This window comes from Ursus maritimus, unplaced genomic scaffold, assembly GCF_017311325.1.
Source record: "Ursus maritimus isolate PB19 unplaced genomic scaffold, ASM1731132v1 scaffold_19, whole genome shotgun sequence".
NCBI classification, from domain to species: Eukaryota; Metazoa; Chordata; class Mammalia; order Carnivora; family Ursidae; genus Ursus; species Ursus maritimus.
The window spans coordinates 14,980,431-15,004,760 of NW_024424341.1; the positions used below are offsets into that span (position 1 = coordinate 14,980,431).

The 24,330-nt window shown below is 46.0% G+C and overlaps 1 protein-coding gene across 1 annotated transcript; it reads right to left on the bottom strand.

Moving 5' to 3' along the window:
- Positions 1-6,464: 6,464 nt before the first annotated feature.
- On the bottom strand, positions 6,465-18,673 carry CFAP20 (cilia and flagella associated protein 20). Its single transcript, XM_008702585.2, has 6 exons — positions 18,329-18,673; positions 9,399-9,478; positions 8,612-8,723; positions 7,822-8,010; positions 7,416-7,526; positions 6,465-6,904 (listed from the first exon to the last, which is right to left on the bottom strand). Exons 1-6 carry the CDS (start codon positions 18,410-18,412, stop codon positions 6,899-6,901), a joined length of 582 nt encoding a protein of 193 aa, XP_008700807.1. The 5' UTR covers positions 18,413-18,673; the 3' UTR covers positions 6,465-6,898.
- Positions 18,674-24,330: the final 5,657 nt, after the last annotated feature.

A 24,330-nucleotide genomic window follows, 5' to 3' on the forward strand; every position in this document is an offset into this window, starting at 1 on the left:
CCGCCAGCTATGCTTTGTACCTGTGTCCTGTGTCCCTTAGGTTTTGGTAATCTGTTGCTACCTAGTGAACCACTCCAGAACTTCCTGGCTTAAAACCACCGCTGTTTTATTTACTCCTGGTTCCTGCACCTGGGCTGAGCTCTCTGGGCAGTTCCCTGGCTGGTCTTGCTGGGAGCCACCTGCGTAGCCTTGCTCAGCTGGAAACTGAGCCCGTGCTTCTGCACATAGTTTGGGCCTCCCGGTCAGTCCTCATCCAGGTGCCTCTCGAGGCAGTCTTGGAGATGAGGGCTCCAGCAGAGTGGCTGAGCGCCAAGAGTGTTTCCAAAAGTAAAAACGCAGAAACTGCTAGGCCTCTGTAAGGCTTTGGCTCAGAACGGGCACAGCATCACCTCTGCCACATCCCATAGTTAAAGCAAGTCACAGGGCCAGCACTGCACAAGGCGTCAATACAAGGAGGCAACGTTCATTGCAGGCCACCGCATTCACAGGCTGGCGCAACATACGTGGGACACACTGGAAGCAGTACGTGAAAGATTGTAACAACGGTAATCTGGGGTGGTGGGACTATGGGGGCTTTGAACTCTATTTTTACATTTGAAAAAAGACAGGAAATAAAGGGGAGGCTGAGAGGAGGCATCCAGTTCACTGTTCTGGGTGGAGCTGTCCCAGGCAGCTGTCACAGCAAGTCCCTTGATTCCCGGGAAGTTGGGGCCTTCTGCCTGATGGGGCCCTAAGAGGGCAGGGAAGCTGTTGCTGATGCCAGGGCCTATCCTCTGGGAAATGAGCCTTCACTGGGAAATGCGCTGGCCCTTACATTTACAACAGGCCTGAAATTTAGGCTTGAGACATCATGTCTGAATGAGGTTCACAGCGGCCGAAGTACCCAGCCAGGAGTGAAAGAAGGTGATGCTCACCACTCACCAGGCTGGCATTCCCTGGGGCCAGGGCAGGGGCTAGTACAGAGCTCGTGGTGCAGAGCATCTCCCCTCCACAGCCCTCTGCCAGCACAGCCAACATGAGCACAGACTCTGGGAAAGAATCTCTACTTCCTGTAACTATACAGGAATCTCAGAAACACCTATTCATTGGAGAAATGAGTCAAGTCCAAATATGTGACTGCCCAGAAACGTTATCTAGGTACCTGTGTCCCCAGAAAATGGGGCCTAAGAGTTTGGCAGGCCCAGCCACCTGAGCCCTGCAGAATGTTTTAGTCTGGAACGCCTGCAGGGTCTGCAGTTCAGCCCTGCCCCCACCTGCACACACTCAGCAGAGGATTCTCTTGTGATCCTGCTTTCCCATTTGATCCCCTATCACACATCCTCCCATTCCCCAAGGAAATGCATCAGAAGAGAGCAAAGAGACACTTGGCCAAGCTTTCGGAACAGGTGGCACGAATCTTTCTCACATGCTTACTGGACAACGTCCTACGCTCGGTCTGGGCTGTGCTTTCAGAGCGGCACCTGGCTGGTCTCCAGCCCCGAGGGACAGAGATCTACGGCTCAGCGCTACCTCTCGCAGGTGGCGGCTACTGACAGTCACCAAGACCCTGACATGTTGCCTTTGGTAGGTTTCAACACCAAGAAAAGAGGCTTGGAAGCATTCTATTCTTCAGAGTTCGAGTGAAAATGAGAGCAGTCTTGGAAGGGAGGCCGCTTTGGAGGGCGCCTTGCAACCCAAATGCTCCTGTACACATGGACTGATTCTCTTGCATTTCCCAAATTGACTGTATTCCCTCCCAACTACTGGGAGGGTTCGCAACTGAGGACTTTAAGGAAGAGAGCTGGGGGAGACCCACGTGACGAGAGAACTCACAAAAGTCCCTGTTCATCTCCATTCCCCTCATGCAGTGAAACAGCAGAGGCTCTTGGTGACATTCTCTGCCCCAGAGAATAAGGGGATCCATCCGACGTGCTTCCACATCCCACCCCTCGCACACTGTTTTGCTTTGCTTCAGACACCATGGATACCAAGAGGCACGATTTTTCCAAGGCTCATGCTCCATCCAGATGTTCAGAGCCTGGTGGATTTACGATCTGGAGGGCCTCTGCCACAGCCCAGAGGCTGTGGTGGTTTGCATTATAGGACTCCATATTTCAGGTTCTGGAAAAGGGGCAGAGATGTAAGTGACATACTAGAATTTTGTATAAAAGGAACTTAAACCTCGAGAGGTGCTTTGCCTTATGCTCTCCTTTCTTCCCAGCATCTGGCCTCTCTGCACGCGACTCTTGCTCACTCCAACTTGGAGCAGCCTCTCCAGTGACCGAAACACCAAAAATCACCAAGGAGAAGGTGTTAACATGCAGATTTCTGGGCCAGATTTAGACCCACTGCCAGAGAATCTGCATCTTAATGAGCTGGGCCCAAGAGCCTGCATGTTAATAGGCCAGGGCTAAGTAATCTGACTGTGACCTTTTTAAAAGTGAGAAATACAATCAGAAGGACATCTTCAACAGTGTGTAACTCAAATTGTACTGAAGCAAACACCCGTGTGTAAACACTGCCCAGGCTAGGAAATAGAGCCCTGGTGGCCCTCGGAAGTCCCCGGCAGCACTTCTCGCCTCACTCACGGCGTCCCCATCCCATCCCGTCCAGCCCCTCCCCCCCCACCGCTGCAGCTAAAGCAGTCTCCTGAGCTCGGAGATACTCAGTCCTCTGCCTGTCACTAGGGACTGTTGTTTATCAGTGCACCCAGAACAGTGCACCGCTTGGCTTTTCTGAAAATCAGAAGTGGACTCGTTCCTAACACGCTGTACCTTGGTTCCTTGCTGTTTGTGCCGCGTGGTGGTTGTGTGCTGCCCCTGTTGCTGCCCCTTGCCGCACGGTGTCCCTTTTCAGGGCTGTATTGTATTCTGCGGTGTGACAACAACACAACTGATCGGATCCCTCGTTCATGGGAGTCTCTCACAGCCCAGCTTTGAGGTAAATTTCCTCACCTGGCTGCTTTTGTAGAGGAGGAAACAGCAGGTCAAAGACGTCAAGGGATTTAAGAGCCTGGCGTGGGCGTTCGACAGCTTGAGTTTGAAATCTGCTTCTGTCAGCAGGGGTATCACTGTGTGAGCTCCGGCACATTCGTCTCCGTGCCTTGGTGTCCTCATCTGTAAAATGAGAGTAATAGGGCCTGTTTCCGGGCTGTGAAAATTCAGTAACACAAATGCTTGTGAAGTAGTTAACACTTCGCCCCTTCAAACACTTTCAGAAATGGGAACTGGGGCTTCCATCTTACTTCATATATTTTGTGTGGTTTAAACTTCCCATGAGCATGGGTTACTTGTGTGACCCATTAGTGAAACGCAAACCTTTGCCCCTACCACTTTGTACCCTTAGCCTCCGTCGCTGAAGGTCCGCTAACATGCAACCGTGAAGTGACAACCAGGCCAGCCCTCACCGCAAAGGCAGAGCTGAGTCTGGTCCTCGAGCTCTCTCCGGCAGCCGTGTCTGACCTGACTCAGCCACCTGGAGGGATTCTCTGACTTCTCACTGCCCTCTACCTAAAGTTCACAGTCAGCCACACAGGAAGCAAGGGGCCACCAACGCCAGGACGACAGGGATGGCATAGGACTCCAGTCAGGTGATCCGGGTCCTTGTTCCACCCCTGCCACTATTTGAGAGGCTAGCCTGTGTCTCTCTGGGCTGTGGTATCCTTGGCAGTAAAATGGAGGGACAGAGGGCTAGACAAAGAGAGCGCCAAGATCTTTCTCAGTGAATTCCCTGATCCTTGAGGCTTTTGGCTAAAGCTGCTGAGGTGCTGGGGAAATCAGCTTGGAGGCTGTTCTCTGGCATACCTGTCTTCCTGAGAAATGCCCCAGGAGGGGGCTGGCCTGGCTACAGGGAAAGCATTCAATGGGCCAGTGGCAAATAAGGGCCATCGTGGATCCACTCTCCCCCAAGATGAGTCCTGCTGGGAATGGTTGCATACCTATCCCACTGAGTTCATGACATTAACCAACGCTCTCATTTGGAAGGCAATTCCTTCTAAAACACGCCGTGACTTCCAGGGAGCCTCATAATACAACTCTGGCTGCTTCAATTTCTATAATCTAAGGTCACTCTGGCCCTGGCACCGTGAAAGAGGCCACTAACCCTCACAGCCTGTCCCTTCCTCCTTTCTGTGGCCTCATAACTGGTTGTCACCATCTTCCTGGTGAGCTGGAAGGCCGAGGGCAAGGGGCCGTGCAGTCATTGGTGCTACAATTCACACTGGCCTGGGTCCAGTTTAGATAATACATCCCATCACCCTCAACGCCCCCTCACTTCCTCTCGGACGGATATGTAAAGCATCTGGGAAGTCAACAGCTGCCGCCTTCCACCCCAAAGAGGGAGGTGAGGTAATCCCCATACATAGTCCGACAAGTGCCTCAGGGTGAAAGGGGCTCTGTGTGGAGGAGAGTGTGTTACTGTGTTTCTCTGGACTTCCAGGAGCACTTCACTGATGGCCTGGCACTGAAGAGTGATGGAAAGTTAACCGGGTTTTCTCGTCTCCACAAAAGCATCTTTCATGCCACAATAGACCCCATATTGGAAGGAAGATTTCACTGTACGGTGACCAGAGACAAACAGCTCTGTTGAGGTCCCTGGCCACCCCACCGCCCCCCACTGCTGAGGATTCCAACCGTAATGTAACCCTGAAGGCTCAGGAGACAGGCACATGGAGTCTAACAACGGCAATGCTAGTATGTTTAAGGATGGAGAAGCGGGACGACACCCAGCTGTGACTGGGGTTGGCCCTGAAAGAAGAGGCACTGTCACCTCGGCAGATGGCCCTCTGCGTGCTGACCCACTGGTGCCTGTCAGAGGGGTGGCATCCATGAGGAAGGTGGCTCCCGTCTAGTCTTTAGCAGGAAAAAAAAGGGCAGAGTTGTCCTGACTGAGCCCACCTAAGTGTCAGGTACTCAGCAACTGTGGGGAGAAACAAACTCCGTGAGGCGTGCAAGGTAGCAGTGGAGCCCCTTTCCCTCCAGACCCCTGACCCCCACCACAGCCCCCCGGTTGCCTCCGAGACATGGTGCTTACCCACAGCACACCCTGGAAGAGGACGACACGGGAGAATAGTGCTTCTTGCCATTTAACCTCACAGAAGGGAGCAATGGCCATGTTGAAGTCAGCGCTGTTTTTACCTCTCATCGAAGTCAAGATGGCTGGTGCCCATAGTTCCAGTGCCATCCCTGTGGAATGGAACCAGATCCGGGGGAGTTCCCTGGGGCGAACCCAGGATCTAGGAAGGGCTTTTGTCCTTTTCTTGACTTGGAAATTTTTTTTTTAAAGGTTTTATTTATTTGTTTGACAGAGAGAGAGACACCCAGCGAGAGAGGGAACACAAGCAGGGGGAGTGGCAGAGGAAGAAGCAGGCTCCCAGCAGAGCAGGGAGCCTGATGCTGGGCTCGATCCCAGGACCCTGGGATCACGCCCTGAGCCGAAGGCAGACGCTTAACGACTGTGCCACGCAGGCACCCCCCTTGACTTGGAAATTCTTATTACATAAATACTACTTTTCAAAAAAAAATTTATCATACCAAAGTCTATACATGATACAATAACCATTCTCTCCAGATGTCACTGTACCAGTTCTTCTGTATCCTTCAAGACCTAGACATATCTGCATATGCTTGTCTCTGCCCCCACGCTGCTTTCCCCCAGAAATGTTACATATGGTAGAGTTGCATCATGTCGGCGTTTAACTTTTGTGAATTTATTTGTGCCAGAGTCGGTCACTCCACTAACCAAGCATATGCCCAAGAAGAAGTGTGAGCAGGGAAAGAGGGGTATGGTTTCAGTTCTCATGTGATTCAAGTGTTTAAGGAAACACTTTTCCTCCAAGTACTAAATTCAAGGCAAGCACTTCATCTGGAGCTCAAACAGGGACGTGAGGATCGGCTGCCATGCTGAGGGACACTGCGTGTGCTGCTGCAGAGAGGATGTGGGGCTCCAACAGGACAACTTCCTAAGGAATCGAAGAGCATTCTGGGGGTGCCTGGGTGTCTCAGTCAGTTGAACATCTGACCCTTGATTTTGGCTCAGGTTGTGATCTCAGGGTCGTGAGATTGGACCCCCACGTCAAGCTCCGCACTCAGCTCAGTCTGCTTCAGATTCTCTCACCCTCTCTCCCTCTGCCCCTTCACCCACGCTCACTCTCTCTAAATAAATAAGCAAATAAATAATTAAATAATAATAATAATAATAATAATAATACAAAGAGCCATCTGGACTAGATGCCACTTTGTCTTAAGCTTGACATGGGCCCTGACCCCCAGTAAGATGATTCTACTGGTCAAACGCTGTTCACATTTTTTTCCATTTAGTTCATCCTGGAAGTTGTTCTAAATCAGTATCTATAGGTCTGTCTTGGTCTTTAAGTGCTTACTGCAAGCTATTCCATAGCACGAGTGTATGGGATATTCTTTGGAAAGAGCGCTATGTTCATATCACAAAGGAAAGAAAAATATTTAAAAAAATAAACTAAGAACAAATTTACAAACCAAGAATATAGTATTTTATTCATTTCCGGATTATGAGTATTACACAGCATATACATATATTTAGATAATATATAAAACAATGAACAAACCGTAGGAAGAAATATTGGTCTGAATTGCCTTATGGGACATTTTTAAATCTGTAAGTTCGTGGTGAGTGTATCTCCCCACACACTGAGGCAGGCAGCAGGATAAACTGCAGCATTCATATTCCAAAGGACGGCTAATTCCCCACTGTACTTACAATGCAATTACTGCATTATGGCATGGTCACTGGTGTCCACAACAGGGAACACCAAGTAATAGATAAAAGAACCACAGCACAGTAAACTAATAGAAATATTTGTTTTTTTGCATTGTCCTCCAGGTAGTTTCCTTTTTAAACTAAGAGCCATATCCAGGGGCTATCCCTTAGAGTTGCATTCCAGTTATTGCTGGAGAAAAAGAAACAAACAGAAGAAGCATCAGTTTAAGTTATCAGAAAATAAATGGTGAGTGCCACTGACCACCCCCCACCCCAATCTCTGATGACACCAGAGGGGACGCTGGGCTGTGCGGAAATGCGTAATGTCAGCAGCAGTCAGGCACGTAAGCAGCCACCATTTTGTTAGAGGAGCCCAACGGGCTGCTGGTAATTTGGGGCTGCTAAAGAGGTTCGGATGGAAGACATTCTCCAAGGAAGGTCTGTGAGCAGGAAGCAGCAGGCTGTCCCCACGAGAGGGGCAGGATCACCTTGTGCAGGGAGAGACAGCAGTAACAGAACATTGCACAGGACTGATCCTGACTCAGGGCTGATGGTGGAAGAAGACCTTAGGAAGATTGTAGGATGAAAGGTGCTCCAGCCCCCATGTCAACATGGAGAGGCTCTGCGGCTGACCTCAGACGAGCGCACTTTCCAGCTTCCCCAACTCACCATCTGGCCTCCTCTGAGGAAGGGCAGCTTACCTTTGCTTTGTTCTGAACTGGGAGATACAGTTTGAACTCTGCTGGCAGTTCATCTTCTGAGTACAGTCTGTCTGAGAAGTAAACCCGTCGGATGCGACAGTTTGCATGGATCTGTGGGTGCAAGACTTATTTTAAGGGACAAAATATGATCGGCTTTCCTCTTTTCCTGCTTCTCCTGGAGCCCCTCCCATGATGCTGTCAGAGCTTCATCTCTCTGGCATCTCCTCAGCCTGGCTTAGGGATATTATGGATTCTGGCAAGAGCGGTATTTTGCTTGCTGTGTTCTCCCACTGTATCTGAGCAGACACCTGAATGTGTCCTGGACGTCTCTGAGCCCTCTGGACAGTGACAGGCAGCACACACTCCCCTCTCCCGTTTGGGGCTCCATCAGAAAAGGAGCCAGTACCTGCACTCTTAGGGTCTCGATATAATTGGTGCCATATGCCCGCCTAGTGAAGTCTGACAGATTGAACTGAATCTGGTTCCAGCCATCATCCAGCCGCATGGGCATGGTACAGATGAAGGGTTTGACTCGGGTGGTGCTCTGGTAGTTACTAGCCCGAAACCGCCGGCGCACATTCTTGTCATCTAGCACCTGTGAAACACAGAAAAAGAGCCACCACATTCACTCTACCTTGGAAGAAGCAAACAACCTTGGTGAGGCAAGGGCCTGAGCTCCCGCAGCCCGGTTTCCCAAGGCTGAGGCCCAAGGGAGAATAAACAGACCAGATACAGGTCACACTGGATGCAGATGGCCCGGAAGGAGCAAGTTTATCTTGTCCGTTGCCGAGACAACACCAGCTGCTTAGGGCACATGACACAGCCGAGGGCCAAGAGACCACAGAATGATTTCATAAACGTTCTTCCATTTGAAAAATCAAAAATACTAGAACACAGGCCTACAGTAACCAGTATTGAATGGACACTACTCTAACCTTCAAGCTTTGAAATCCTGTAGCTATCATTCAGATTTCCTAGGTGCTTGCTTCTCCTTTAAAAACTTTGCGTTAAAGGTTGAGTACTAACACCAAATTTATATCATAATAATAACGGCTGCATCAAGTGTCTAGCAGAGGCAGAAACGAAGACACGCGAAAGAGTAAGGGTACTTTCCTAGAGCTACTCTTGTCCTGCAAGTTGATAGGCCATCCCCCTGGCAGACCGAAGAGTATACACATTCGTATGCATCTACTAACCTGTACTTCAAAGGTAAAATATTTCTTCAGATTTTTGATAATCATGACGAGGAAGGGAAGTTTAATCCCCAACGTCTTCTTTGGGTCTGCAGGACACGTGATATATGTGGTGCTGCAGAGAGAGGAGACACTAATAAACACACCAGGTGCCTTTTCTTCTGTGGTATACACCGCGAAAACACTCGGTCCAAGAGGTGAATTGGAGAGTAGATCTAAAAGATCCAGATACATCATCCAATAATCCCTCAATCCTGAGGCTTTAAAAAAAAACAATGCTGGACCCTGAAACAAAAGCTTCACAGAGCTAGACATCAGCAAGAAAATACCTGAAAAACAAAGCCAGGCCAACGAGCTGAGCAATTTCCTCCAGTCAAAGACGACTCCCCTCTGGTCTAAGAGAACCATCAAGTGATAGAAAACCCAAACTAAGACCACTGTGGCCCAGGCCACCCACGGGATGATTAGTGCCATCCCTCCATGCACGTCCACAAGCCTTGGTTACGTATTAATAATAAGATAACTAACACACAGCACTTACTACGGGCTGTGCAGGTCCTAAGTGTGCTCATACACAATTCACTTACTTAATCTTCACAATAACCCCATAACGAAGGTGTCCTGTTATCCCTATTTTACAGATGAGGAAACTAAGGCCTAAGGGGATTAAGTAACTTGCCCCAGGCAAGGTGTAAGCAGATGGTCGGCCCCGCAGTCTGTGCTATTAACCTCTATGAAGTACTGCCTTGCTCGTGCACAGTGTCTCTGGGCAAACGGAGGGGCCGCTTACCTGACATTTGTTCCTTCAATCTCTAGCACCAGGGACTGGATGTCGTTATCAGTGATTCTTTTGATGTGACCATTCCGCACCTACAATGAAGAAAATTAAACTGATCAGTACTGAAATATTTGGCAATAACCTTGTTAAGATTTTGAAGGCCAAATGGGACCATTTAAAGAAGACCACAGTAGCCCTTGGGGCATAGCACAGAACTTTGTGACAGGGTCCCATCAACGAGCACAGGAGCCGCAGGTGACCTGGCAATCTGTACATCAGGATAATGTTGTATGCACTGCGCACCAGGGACATTCATGTACTCTCTGACTTAATCCTAACAACAAGAGAAATCACAAAGGCGGTGGTACCTTACAGATGTGGACATGGACACCCGGGGAATGCAAATGAGGATCCTGAGGGAGTCAGGATCAATGACCAGGCTTTCCGCTGCCCTGCACTGCCTCATGCACTCCAGCCAGAGAGGCCGAACGCTGAGTGCCACTGAGGAGGAGGGTGGCAACCGAAACATGAAAGCATGCCGCCCCCGGTAGGAAGCATCGTTTCTGCCCCTGCAGTGCTTAGTCCTGTGCTCCTACTTCCCCTTCCCTACCTTCTGCTCCCTAAATTTCAGCTTTGTAAGTTTTTGGTTTTTGGTTTTTTAATTTAAATTCTAGTTAGCGAACACCCAGTGTAATACTGGTTTCAGGAGCAGAATTCAGTGACTCACTGAACTGGTGGGATACAACACCCAGTGCTCATCACAACAAGTGCCCTTCTTAATGCCCGTCACCCATCTAGCTCATCGCCCACCCACCTCCCCCGCAGGAACTCTCAGTTTGTTCTCTATCGTTACGAGTCTCTTACACTTCAACTTTCTAAAGTAAGAATTCAAGTCTCATCTTTGCCATACGCAGAAGCCTTCTTTAGCATTTCGTCCCACACGGACCTCTCTTCTTTCTGATCTGCTCGTCTGGCTCATGTGGTCTAGAGGACATAATTCAGCACTTTATCCCACGTTGTTTTGTATTGTCTGCTGCTGCATACGTAGGAGGTACAGATGGGGACGGATCAACACTCAACACAGGTTTCCCTTCTCAAAATAATTCAGGAAAGCACAATTACCTTCAAGCTCTCAACTCTGAAGCACCTATAGGGATGGAGCAGAGTCGGGCACAGGCACTGTGACATGGGGCTGGCCTGTTAGGGCCGCGTGTACTCACACATGAAAAAGATCAACCAGCTTTAGAACAGTAGGCACCAAAAGCATGTAGTCTTTTTCCAGGTAGAGTGAAAATGGCTGTACTGGCCTGTCAGAGTCAAGGACTCAATCCTTTGGCCTTCCACTGGGCTTGCATATAAAGAGAGAGCACAGTGTCAAGTCTGACAGATAGTTGTATTTTTCACAAGGGATTATTAATAATATGGCATTTTGTGTTTAGACCTCGTCTCTGTGACCTGTGTTCCTATGAATCTGATCTGCTTATGGTGTGCTTGGTGTTCCCATGTGACATCTGACACCACTGCCCAGCTTTTTCTGCAAGATGCAACTGAGTCTTGTCTCCTCAAAGGTAGGGATCAAGTACTAAGCATTGTTGGTCTCTTCTACAATGCTTAGTACCATGCTAGGCACAAACTAAGCATTCAAATATTTGCTGACTTCTGGAATTTGTCACCCTGAGAGTTGGCAAGAATGAATAGATTCAAGGAGGATTTTTAAAAAATTCCTGGATAACATATCCACCATGGACTATTATAGGAAGCCAGAGAGCCTGGGGTATATCACAAAGCCAGGGAGGCTGCCAGCGAGAAGAATGCTTTCCCACAAATCAGCCTTTGGTGCCCATTATCAGAGACAGAATGCATGGTGGATGGGCCCCAGATCTCTGCCAATGCAGCATTTCTTAGGTTCTTAAGACACAAATGTCACATTGAAGTGCTTCTCAAACAAAGCTGGCGACACCCAATGCCCTCCTGCTTCGACTTCTGGGCCTCTTTCCCAGGGAGATTAAGAGCACAAAGCCTTGGGTCTGTGTAGCACATGCCAACACTGCCCACCTCATCCCCCATATAAATACTTTGGACCGAAGTGGCAATATTCCTCCTCTGTTTGCTAGCCCAAGCTGCAGACTTGTCGGTGAAGGAGGAATCAAATGAGAAATTATTTCCATTTCCAAATAACATGATGCAGTCATATTGCTAAGAGCCGCCAGTATTCCAACAAGATGCAAACACTAATTTTATAACATATTGCTAATTATTCTAACACAATTACAGTTATCTAATATAGCTTCATTCTTTTTTTAAAAGGTACATAATGCAACAATCAGATGGTTAACTTGAAAAGATCAAGGGCTCAAGGACAACTAAAAGGCAACTTGTTGCAATTTACCCAATGCTGCTTGAAAGCATGGCCTCAGATCTTACATCCAGAAGGTCTCTCCCAGCACAGTGAGAATTCTCTCTCAGCTCCAGAAAGTCCAGCCAGATTTCACAGGGAGGAAATGTTAGGAAACTTGCTTCTGCCCATCTCAAAGTTTATAGCGGATGACTTCACCCCAGCAAATGCGATTATTCAAGTCTTTACAGAAGAAAACAATGCCTTACACTGCACGCAGAAGCCAACAGACTGGAAGCCAAAACAGACTTTGTGTATTCTCTTCTGCTTCTGCCCCAGAGGCAAGCTCATTTTTAGTTAGACTTTCAGTAACTTCCTAAAGAAAATTTTCTCTCAGCAACACATCAACCACCACACTCACAGACTTAATTCTTACGAAGTTAATTAACATAGTCCATAAAACAAGAGAACTCAGGAAAAAAGGCAGTTTTTTCAAAGGAATGCCCACCAGTCTCTCTGGAGTTTTAAGTATTCTCATATCATCAGCTGCCAGAGCTTTCAAATCATATTAAGTTGATTTGTTAGTGAATTATGATTTTTCTCCTTTATTAAGTTCACAGGGCTGCAAATACAAACTCACTGGAAAAGAGGGGTGGGGTGGGGGTGCAATTAATTAGACATATGAGCACTGAAAGGAAACCTTCCAAAACCTCTCTAGGCTCTAAAACTAGGATCAAAGGGAAAAGGGGGGGTGGACAATTTGGGGCAAGGCCTCCCAACCACCCTGGCAATCTGGCTGTCACCACCTTAAATTGTAAAGATCTTCCAGGAAGCCAACCCCTCCTCAGTCCAGTTTCTGACAAACACATAACTAGATACACAGCCTCAGAAAGCATTGACTTCCTTTCCTTAGCTCCTTCCAGTTCAGAGGTCGCTAAGCAGGCCTGGCTTTGAAATGAAGATAAAATGAACTGGTCAGCATTTATTGCTTACAGTGGAAGTGGGTTTTATTTTACTTCCCTCTCTAAATGAGAAAGTGCCAATTGTTTTTGACTTGTCAATTCTTTTTTATTTCATGACACATTCCTACTATCAAGGTGTGGGCTACAAGTGTTTCATTCCTCCAAAAAAGAAGCAAAGCCAATCTTACTTTTTTTTATGAACTCCCTACCCCCACCAATCCCCCCCAACATTGGGAGAGGTGAGCCTGGAGAACCAGTGAAGTGGGCACCAGACCATGTGCTGTGTGTCCTGAGAGCCGTGTTAAGGCTTTTGGACTGGGAAAGCCCTGGTACAATGACAAAATTATTCTAATTTCTGAAGTCTGACTTTACTGCACTTCCTATTATCTTTTGCAAATGAGAACAGTTCTCAGCCTCTGCAGACACCAGGAAGGGAACCTTCAAGCCCTTCTTGCAATCACTCTCCCAGGCTTTCCATGGTTGCTGGGGCAACTAATAAAGAACACTGATTTTTTTTTTTTTTTTTTTTTCAATGTAAGCTCCAGGGAGGAGGGTCAAGCTGAGGGGAAAAAAGTACTCCTGGGATAGGGAGGAAGCTGGCCAATGCTCCATATTTCTTCAAGTGTTTTAAAAATAACACATGAGTTGTATGCATTCCCTACCCCCACCTTCCATTTCTCTGGCTCCACCCACTTATCCTGGCAGACAGCTGAGCCCTCAGCCATCTGGCATCCTAGTCTTAATGACACATGCTCCAATTTACATTAAGCCATGAGAGCTGTCCATTTCAGCAGCGAAGTTTCTGCCCACAGCTAGGGGCTGGGATCTAAGTCTGAAAACAGGCAGAGGGAGACCTCTGTGGGGAGAGCTGGGCATAGCTCTGTCTCGAGTCTTGGGCTTCGCAAGCTCCAATGGATCAATTAAGTGCATTGCTAACCAGTCTTCGTAGAAATGCCTTGCAAGGGCAAGTATAACTAAAACCCATGCCTTCGTCCAATTATAGTAAAAGCTGTTCCTCAGAATATGAAACATCATCAGACTGATCCAGGGAAAGTCTGGAAAAAAAAAAAAAAACAGTTGTACTACCTTCCCGTCCAAATGCCCTCGACTCTGCTACTGGAAACCGCAGCAGTTTAACAATTTACCAATAAGGTTTGCTAATTAAAAACGAGGGTGTGGAAACTACTTTTCTGGAGACAATTCATTTTTTAAATTGAGAACAGGGAAAATAAATAAATAAAATTAGGAACAGGGAATGGGAATCTAATACTATCCAACAACAACCACAAAAAGTCTGGTTCTAATATTTAGCTTTGGAACAGGCAAGAATCAGCAGCAGCTGAAAGACAAGGTGAGAGGCGAGAAAGGTAGAGAAGATGATATGAAATTAACATCCTCATCTAGTAGACTTTTAGCATTTTAGACATATTTATATGTTGAAATGTGAAAACTGTATGATTTATACAGGCATAAATGGGAATAGAACCATCTGGTATTTTCTTTACAAACCAGAAGTAATGTCTACATTAAACGTAAAAGTCCTTTAGTAAATGTAATATTTGCTGGTCCCAGAAGTTAAGGGAACATCAATTTCTCCTAAGCTGTTGGTTTGAAAAATCAGAGGTCTTGGGGCTCCTGGATGGTGCAGTCAGTTAAGGTCCAACTCTTGGTTTTGGCTGAGGTCATGATCTCAGAGTCCTGGGATCAAGCCCCACTTCTGCCTCTGGCTCAGCGGGGAGTCTGCTTGAGATACTCTCCCTCTCTCTCTGCCCCTCTCCCCTACCCTCTCTCTTGGGCTCTCAAATAAACAGATAAGTTTTTGTTTTTGTTTTTATTGCAGAGGTCTCCATCAGGAATTTTACAGTGCAACTAGGCATAGATTTTCGGAAGCTAATTTCAAGTACGAGGAGTACGATGAAAAGGAAGTAGAGGTTCTATAAGGGTATATAAGTGAACTTAACCTGTCGGGCGAGTGGATATAAACTAATGTAACCTGAGGAGGTGCCTTTGCACTGTGACCTAGAGACTAATGAGGAGGTGGCAGGGTGGGTCCCAGCAGGTACAGAAGCCTGAAGGTTCGAGAACACGACCTCTTTGAGTTCAGCAGGAGGTCACTGCTAAGGTGGGGAGCCTGGGAGAGGTGAGCCTGGAGAACCAGTGAAGTGGGCACCAGACCATGTGCTGTGTGTCCTGAGAGCCGTGTTAAGGCTTTTGGACTGGGAAAGCTCTGGTACAATGACAAAATTATTCTAATTTCTGAAGTCTGACTTTACTGCACTTCCTATTCCTAGGCATCAGTTATAGACTTATTTACTTTTTTTTTTTTTTAAGATTTTATTTACTTATTTGACAGAGAGAGACAGCCAGCCAGCGAGAGAGGGAACACAAGCAGGGGGAGTGAGAGAGGAAGAAGCAGGCTCCCAGCAGAGAAGCCTGATGTGGGGCTCGATCCCAGAACGCTGGGATCATGCCCTGAGCCAAAGGCAGACGCTTAACGACTGTGCCACCCAGGCGCCCCTAGACTTATTTACTCTTGGGCAAATTCCTCGGTTTCCTACCCTATTTAATACTGTATGCCATAACTCTGTTGCCAAGCATTTTATATACATCGTCATCTAATCTCCATGACCATGGGAGGAGGTGGCATCACTACAAAATGAGAAAACTGAGTAGGTAAGTACTTGCCCAAGGTTACACAGCACAGGACAGAGGGCAGAGCCAGGACACAAATCCACACTGTCCCAACTCTAGCCCTGGGGTTTCAAGGTAAAATACTTTTCCTCCCCTTAAGGAACTTGCAGTCTAGTGGGAAATACACAATAAACTGGCAACCGCCATACAGTGTGATGTAGAGGGCCACAGGTGCACAGAGGAGACCTAAGCTTCCAACGAAATAATGTTTAAGTTGAGATTTGAAGCATGGAATGGGGGGGGGTATGAACTTCAAAGAGTATAGGATAAATGCAGATGTTACAAATGTTAGTAACCACACCCATGAAAATGGAGTTTGTCAATTCACTGGTATTAGGAATATGGCATTCACTCCTCACGTTCATAAGAAGACACAGACCCTAAACAGAAGACAAACTTAATTTTTCCAAGATTATTCTTCACAGAAAACAAACTATAGAAATTCCGTCTTCATAAAGTTGGGAAGGAGAATAGTAAAGTTTGTGAAATCAAAATAGTAAAAATAGCCATATGTACCTACTGGCAAAGTTCAGGGTCATTTCTAGATAAATGTGGGCAGTCCATCCCTCCCTCCATCAAACTTTGCCTTTACTACAACTTTGCCTTACTTCCTGAGAGCAGGGAAAATGTCTTCTTCTCTCTTTGTACCTCCCCAAATCTACACAGTGCCTGTGACTTAACTGTTGCTCAATCAATCTTTGATAAGTATATCAGTTCCCAGTGTTTCCCCAACTGGGTTGGATCCCCAACACTTTCTGAGTATTTTGTCATATAGCACAAAGCCTATGGATCTGACCCCAAAATTGCCATTTTCCTCCCTTCCCTTCTCTTGCCCCAGGGGAAAAAATTCACCCCTAAATACTTTTCAGTCTAAATACGAAAAGTAGAAACATAATTAACTTTTACTATTACCAGAACTTTGCTCAAAATGAGTGCTATTCTAAATGTTTTCTTTGCCAAAATGTCTGTTTAATTTACTCCGTGTAACCCCGCCAGTTGTTCTAATGTTTTCACACGTGTTTATGTCATCAGGGTACCATCCGACCTCTAGTGGCGTTGTTAAGGGACACAGTGCACCATGGTTACTTTGCTTTTATATTCTGTGTGTAAACATGTTGACTAGTCAAAAAGCTGCATTTGAAAAATAAAACACACTACAAAAGATTAGACCCCGGAAGGGTTAAAATGGACAACTCTGGCAAGTTTCACCTACTAGAAATGCTGAGGCCTCTCTACTGCTGGAAGTTTTTCAGTGTTAGTTAAGTTCTCTGACCTGCTCTGTAAACCTCTCCTAGATCAAGTCCCATCCTCTAGTTCAACTGCCTCATACTGACACTTTTGTTACAATTCCATGTTCAACAGCACACAAGGTCACTCTCTCCATGCCTCCTGACAGCCCATAAGTTAAGCCGAGCCACAGCTGGGAACCCATCATCCTTACAAAGTTCTCAGGGACATTCACTTCAGGTTCTCTTTGCAGAGATGCAATTTCAGAGTTTACAGTATTTATTCCAATGTGAACAAAACCATGGAACTGAAAACCTCAGTAACGCAGGGAAAACATTAAGGAACCACTTTCCTGTGTAATACTCTTGGTATTAGCCTGAACTTGTGGATAGAAGCACTGTGAAAGAGGAAAGTTAGTCAGATTTTTCACCCAAGCATAAGGCCCAAACAACTTACTATATTCAGATCTTTCAACTATCTTATAAAAATGACATTAAGAACACACCACCCTCAAAACTGCTTTGGAAATGCAGAAATCCCTAGTGATGACAGGCCGAAGGCTATCTGTGTTCTCTCCCAATCTCTGTGTGGCCCAAAACGCTTCTCTGTGGATACAGGAAGACGAAGACTTGTTCTGAGATGAAATCCAAGATTCTTGGCTTCATTACCAATAAACTGCTTATTTAGATTACTCCACATCCATCTCTATAAAAACACCATTCAACATAACACTTCTTTCTGTGATCCCCTGAGGAATCACCTGTCTTCCGCAATAGAGTACCTGTCTTAACTCACCCTTTAAAAAACAAAGGGTACAGCTGACTGGGAACATGCATGAGAAATGGAACAATGAAGTAATAAAATGCAAACCAACTCACAGCATGCTTGACACACATGTCCCCTACTCAATAGCTCCAAAAAGACAGGAGATGAAGGACAGGGTCATCATCTCCTGGGGTCAGTGAAAGTGTTATCCAGTGGACACCTCAATAAAAATAATGAGGCTGATACTTGGCTCTGAGCTTATTACTCCAAACAAAACTTTATCACCATTTTGCAATTTTCCTGATGTAGACATCAAGCATGGAAGGCACAGCGCAGACCCCAAGTAGCAATGAATGTGGAGCAGGTGCCAAAAGCCACGAACTCTGCCTTGTTTGACATCACTGGAAGGAAAGGAGCAAATGAATGAAATCCAAACATAACTGCCTTCTGGCTGTACCCCTATAAGGGTGCCTGGAACAAAGGCTCTGTGTCTTGTGCCCAGCACAGTGCCTGGCACAAAACAGGATATCTGTAAATATTTGTGAAATCAGTGAACAGGAGCTTCTTTCATCTGTATGTTCCCAAAGCAACCTCAAGTTTATGCATTTCACACTAGGGGATGGGCACTATCGATCCCACTATATAAAGGGGGAAACCAAGGCTCTCTCTGAGGAACTGACTGACCAAGTCAAGACGGCGGCGAGGGACCACTGTCCCAACCACACCATGGCCGCAGGACACTTAAACCCCAGCCACGCCCACCCCACACGCACCCCCCCCCGCCCCCCGCTGCCGACACGACGTCCCCACCTCGCGCCTCTGTCACGCCAGCCTGGGGACAGGTCACAGCAGCGCCCGCTTGGCCTCTCTGGAGCTCCAACTCGGCACAACTACCCGCCACCCCGTCCCCAGCCCCGGGACAAGGAGGGGGCGCGGCCCCTGCACCCCGCCCAGCTCCTAACCTTTTTGTCCCAGATCTGCAGGGGTTTGCTGCCAATGCTGTAGAGGATGGAGAGGAAGCCGCTCTGGAATGTGTTTTTGAACATCTCGCCCGCGGCCTTCCCAGCCGCGCCGGAGCCGACCTAGATACGGGAACCAAGAGGCGAAGGGAAAGCAGGGCCGACCCTGGTCCGAAGATGAGAAGCTGCGCTCTTGACCGCCTGATCTGTAGTCACCCGCAGCTAAACTTGGACGCGAGACGCTACGTCCTAAAACTTCAGCTCCCACAAGAAAAAAAACCACCTCAATTCGGAAACCACAGCAACTGCCGCCCTCGCCGCTCTCCCCGCCTTAAATGGAGGCGGTGGGCCGTGCGCCGCGTAACATGGATCCCTCCGCCTGCTTGACCCGCCCTCTGGGCGCGCGGAGCCCAATCCTGCCACAAGTATCATGGACTTCCTGTTCCTTCCGCTCTTAAGCCCCGCCCCAGTTCCTCCTCCTTGTGGAAGGAACACTGTAGCCAAGGGACTATTTTTCCATCGTAGTCCTGCACAGTTGCTTTTAGAAAGCGGAAGGAGACAGAGGATTATAGAATGTGTGGTACACACGCACGGTGTCAAGGAAACGTGGCGGGGGTGGGGTCAGGGGCGGGAAGACTTGCCCCCCCCCCCCCCCCGAGAGACTGGGAGGAGTTACAAGGGCAAAAGAAAAGTGGAGAAAGGCGCGGAAGGTGGCTTGGCTGAGCAACTGCTTCCCTGGTGTTCTGAGAATGTCAAATAGGTGTTGGCCAAGTGCAGGATGAGGTTAAAGCACCCGACCATTATTGTGCACTCACTATGCTAAGCGCCTTATATGCATCATTGCTTTATTTATCAATAGAGTCACTATGAATACACCGTGTTATCTCGTGGGATGCAAACCAGTGCTCTCAGGAAAATGTATTACGAATGCACTAGCAAACAAAAAATTCTGAACATTAAGACAAAAGCAGAAATTAATAAAATAAAGTTGGGTTGAACCACCAGCTGTTTTAAATCGAGTAATACTTGGAACATTTTTTAAAAGACATAAAATAAGCTCTGATATTTCACAGTGGGGAAGAAATCCCAAATGTTGGAGACCAATCACTCATTGAGCGTCTACTTCAATATTATACGTGTGCCCAGGCCTGTGGTTGGTATTGTGGCTGACAGAAAAGGAGTTTGCAGTTAACATCATCATCAAAACGGCTACAAATGGCTAAGATCAGTTGAGCATTTATTAGGTGTCAGGCACTATACTAAGAGATTTAGCCTTTATTAAATCATTTAATCCTCTCAGCAACCCTGTGAACAATCTAACCAAAATTTCCAGACATATGGATCTTATTAGAGTAGAAAGTCAACTTATATTTATATGAAACTTATTTTTGGGTGACTTCTGGGGACTCTATATACTTTAGGCCAGTGAACACTTTATCCCTTGATTGTTACTAACATTTTCAGGGATCCTTCTTTGCCTCTTTCAGCTTCTGATGGCCCTAGGTGCTCCTTGGCTTGTGGCATCATCACTCCAATCTCTCTGCCATCTTGACATATGCTTTCCTCTGTGTCCTCTCCTCTTGTAAGCACACCCATCATTGGATTTAGCGCCCACCTTGAATCCAGTAGGACATCATCTTGAGACCTTCAATTTACTGCATCCACAAAGACCCTATTTCCAAATAAATGCCCATTTCTGATGTTCTGGGTGGACATGAATTTTGAGGGGACACTACTCAACTCACTATACTACCTCATCAGAGGACTTCTTTGACAACTAACCTGAAATGGCACCCCCACCCCAACTATTTGTCCCTCTACCCCACTTTATTATTTTTTACAGCACTTACCATCACTTCATAGTCAATATAGTTACTTATTGCTATCTCCTTTCCCCTGATTTTGATCTTCTGGGAGAAAGAATTTGATCTGTCTTGCTTATAGATGTATTCCCAGTACCCAATCCAAGTGTCTGCATAAAGTGGGAATGCAGTAAGTATGTGTTCAATCAGTGAATCAGAGTCACGGACCTGCGGTCCTGGTCACTGCAGGCCCAGCACAGGCTCTGTCTCTCCCGGCCTCAGTAGCTCCACACCACCCAGCCAATAGAAATCTCCTTCTGCTCTGACTTGGGGCTCACCTATCCCATTTGCCTGCTCACAAATCTCTCATTCCATGCATTCTCAACTAAAATGGAAACCTTGACCAAGCGTGGGCCCAAGTGCCTTGAACAGATAGCCAATCAATGAGCAAGCTGATGGAGAAAATGAGTGTTTGCTTCTCCTAACTACTCATTCTCAGTACATGTCTGCCTGAAATGTACTCAGTTCTTTCTTATGTTGGGTTTCAAAGTTGATTGTGATTATGGCCTTGGCACAGTAAAGATGATCTGATCAAAGATTGGAGAACATAAATTAGTGAGTTGGCTCCATTGTAGACCTAATTTTGGCATGCTTTTTTCAGGTGCAGACTATCTTTTGTGCATGTATCCCAGCACCTACACAGTACCACCACCATGGCAGACACACAATGAATGAATGGATGGATGGATGGATGCATGGATGGATGAGTAGACTAGAGCCAAATGATCATCTCTGACATTTACTTTCATTTCAAAGGTAATGTAGACCAAATTAACCTAAAACCACAGACATCTGTCACAGAAAAACTCATTAAACACTATAATTTTCTAAGATTGTTTTCCCTTCATCAACCTGAAGTCATGTAATGACAAAACACAAGAAAAATCTTGCTAATGAGTTGCTTCCTTCAATGATTTCTATAATTAGAATGGGGTGGATGAGTCAGTCAAAAAAGTAATAAATAGAAAGGAAGCAGAATTTATTAGGTAGTGGGTGAGGAAGCTCAACTGATGCAAATCAGGCCATTAAGAGTTTCAGAAGTGGTAACATAATTCTGTCAATGGAGTGAGGTACAAGATAGGGGTGGTCTTGAAAACCCATTACTACTGCAAGGGGATTAGTTTGTTAACCTGAAATTTGGGTAAAACCATTACAGAAGTAGCAACCAGTACTTGACCAGCCCAGAATCTCAGACCCTGAATGTATCACAGTCCTGAGTTTAGATAGGTTACCTTGGTAGGATGTCAAAACATCCACAGAGATTATGGCAGGTAAATCAAACCCATGATATCAGTAATCCATGTCAAAGTGAGGAATAAGTTTCTGATTATTGTGATATTTCGTTATTTAAGATAACTTAACGCACTGGAGAATCTGATACTTCGAATTTAATTTGAAATGCTTAAGGAATGTGAAATTAGATCTGCGATTTTAATTTAAAAATGTTGAAGACATTTTAAGTTATAAACATTTACTATTAAAAGATTTTGATTTATTAAATCTATGAGTTTAAGTATGTTCATATTTGAATGCTCAGGAAGGCTTCATTCGATTTTAGGTCTGTCCTGTTAGCTATTGGAAATGTTTATGGAAATCAAACAGATGAAATATGTGGGTGACTTTGAAATGTCTAAGGAAACTAGACTAAGTGTACAAACAATATTTACAGCTTAACCCATTACGTTTTGATTGAGCATTGATCAAGGAATAAGCAAAAGTGTTTATATACAAAACCAACTAGTTTATAGTTAGAACAAGATTTGGAAATCAATGTTAAGAACACGAAGAAGATTTTAAATGTACAGCTTTAATAACTAAGATATTATTAGAAACACCAGTAATGGTAAGCATCCCTTTCAGTGTGCAAAGGCTTTGGTCAGACACCAGAACCAAGTTGACAGTGTTTGTTCATGTCAAAGCCCAGAAACTCTGAACACTGGCCTCAGAGAGACATAGGGACTTGCCACACACGGCAAGGCAGAGTTTATGCCCTACACCTCCTTGCCGATCGGGATGGGAAGGTACAGCAACAAGGGCAGTAGTTGTGCCTGGAGAAACACCCTTTAGCTGGGAGCAAAGATGGAAGAGTGCCTTGGAACTGGGTGTTCGGCTGGTGGACGGAGGGCTACTGCGTGCCAGCGCCAGTGGTTGTATCCAAAGACCATGAGGCCTGACATCAGTAAAAGATCCAGTGGTGGGCACGTCTGAGAGTGAAGTTCGGATGGGACTCCGTTGGGCCCCTGCACATTATTGTTATTTTTTAAATTTATTTTTTAATTCACATACAGTAAAATGTACTCTTTTCTTGGGGGGGGGTGTACAGTTTTGACAAAAGCATCGAGTCATATAACCATTGCCATTTTTAGGATACAGACAGTTCCATCAACCCCCAAATTTCCCCCCGTTACCACTCCCCTCCCCCCGCTATGCCGAATCCCTGGCAACCACAGATGTGTTCTCCATTTCCTACATTTTGCCTTTCCCAGAATGTCATATAAATGAATTACTCAGTAAGTAGCCTTTTGAGTCTGGCCTCTTCACTCAGTACCATGCATTTGAAATGCACATTTTAAAAGCTTGCTGAATATTCCTCAAACTGGTGCTCATCCATTCTACACCCACCCCTCTGCCCAGGGATATTTTAGAACATTTGCCAGCCCTCTGCACGCTTACTTTGGAAGGCTTCCCTACAGCACTTCAAACATATTAAAAGGTAGCCATTTTTCATATTTAAGGTAAATTTTTTCCTGTATTTTCTCGAAAAGATCTTTAAAAATTGCTTTTGAAATTATTTGATTTGGTGATTGTGACACTTCACTATGATGAGAAAAATATTTTTTAAAGCAAATAACAATGAAGCTCATAGGATTGGAAAGATATGTAATTGCATTTATTAATTTTTTATTTGTAACTTTCTTATGTGAGCACCAACACCTTTTTTTTTTTCCAGGTTTCAAACATTCCTGTTTTCCTGGAAATCTCAAAAACTCTGGACACATGTCCCGAGTACCTAACAGAGCCCCGCAAGAATCCATGGCTAAAGGCTTCATAGTTCCAACCTACACCAGTGAGAGAAGAGAAGCCTGCTTTCTCTGAATCACGGCAATGCCCTAAGAGAAAGCAAAACATATGGCACAGTAATTCCTTTTGAAGATTTTATCTCACACACAGTGTACCATGTAAAAATTTATGTGCAAATGTGTCCACTGCAGCAGTACTGGTCATAGTTCTGCAGACAGTCTATCATCAGTAAGGGGCTGCTTCGCCAGCAGTACATCACACACCGGGACACCACCCAGCCACGAAAACGGGTGAAGTAGATCTCAACGTGCTAACGGTGAAATTGTCACAACTCCAGGAAAGCACAGGTTGCAAAAAAAAATTGCATAGCTTGATGATATTTCTGTAAAAATAAAAATCGTCATGATTTTTTAACTGTTAGTAAATGCAAAGGAAAAAAAATCGCGAGATATGCCAAATTTAACCATGGCTACCTCCAAGGGAGGAAAGAGTTTTCATGTGTGTGTGTGTGGCAGGGTGTGGGGGGGGGGGGGAGGCTTTCATAATTGGCTTTTAGGTAACATTTGAATTTTTTGCCGTGAGCGTATTGTTACTTTGGTAATTAGAAAAGTTAAATAAACATTAAACAGCCCAAACACAAGCAGGAGCATTGAAAAGACGTGAATTGGTGTTCTGGGTTTCCAAGCATGTTGTGGATAAGCTTTATAGACTGTTTTTGGCTAAGCAGGTCCCTTGTCCCCTTCTCTCAAGGTCAAAAAAAGCCTAGGCAAAAACTCCTCCTTTCCCTTCATTCCACAAACTCTCTCCCACCCAACAGTATATCATCCACAAAAAAGAAATGTATCTGATATGCTTGAGAGGTTTCTGGAAAACGAGACTTTCCCACAGGGAAGTTAAAGAGCACCTTGGTTGAGAAGATAAATGGGGAGCTAGCATTCAAGTTCTGCATGGCATCTAAGCGTTCCAGGTCGATCAACATCTACTCTGAAGAGACCCCTCTCCTCTGGGAAGGCTTGCGAGTGCTGGCAGGTCAACACGGAGGTAATGTGCCACGTACATAAACGTGCACACACAACGCACCGTGTCTATACGAGCTGTGGGGTTGTGCTCATTGTAACGAGG

Coding starts and splice junctions, on each gene's coding strand:
- CFAP20 (XM_008702585.2), bottom strand. CDS start 18,412: ATGTTCAAAAACACATTCCAGAGCGGCTTCCTCTCCATCCTCTACAGC. Junction 9,479..18,328: donor TGCAGATCTGGGACAAAAAG/GTTAGGAGCTGG, acceptor TCTTCATTGTAG/GTGCGGAATGGTCACATCAA. Junction 8,011..8,611: donor ATTTTACCTTTGAAGTACAG/GTTAGTAGATGC, acceptor TGTGTTTCACAG/GTGCTAGATGACAAGAATGT.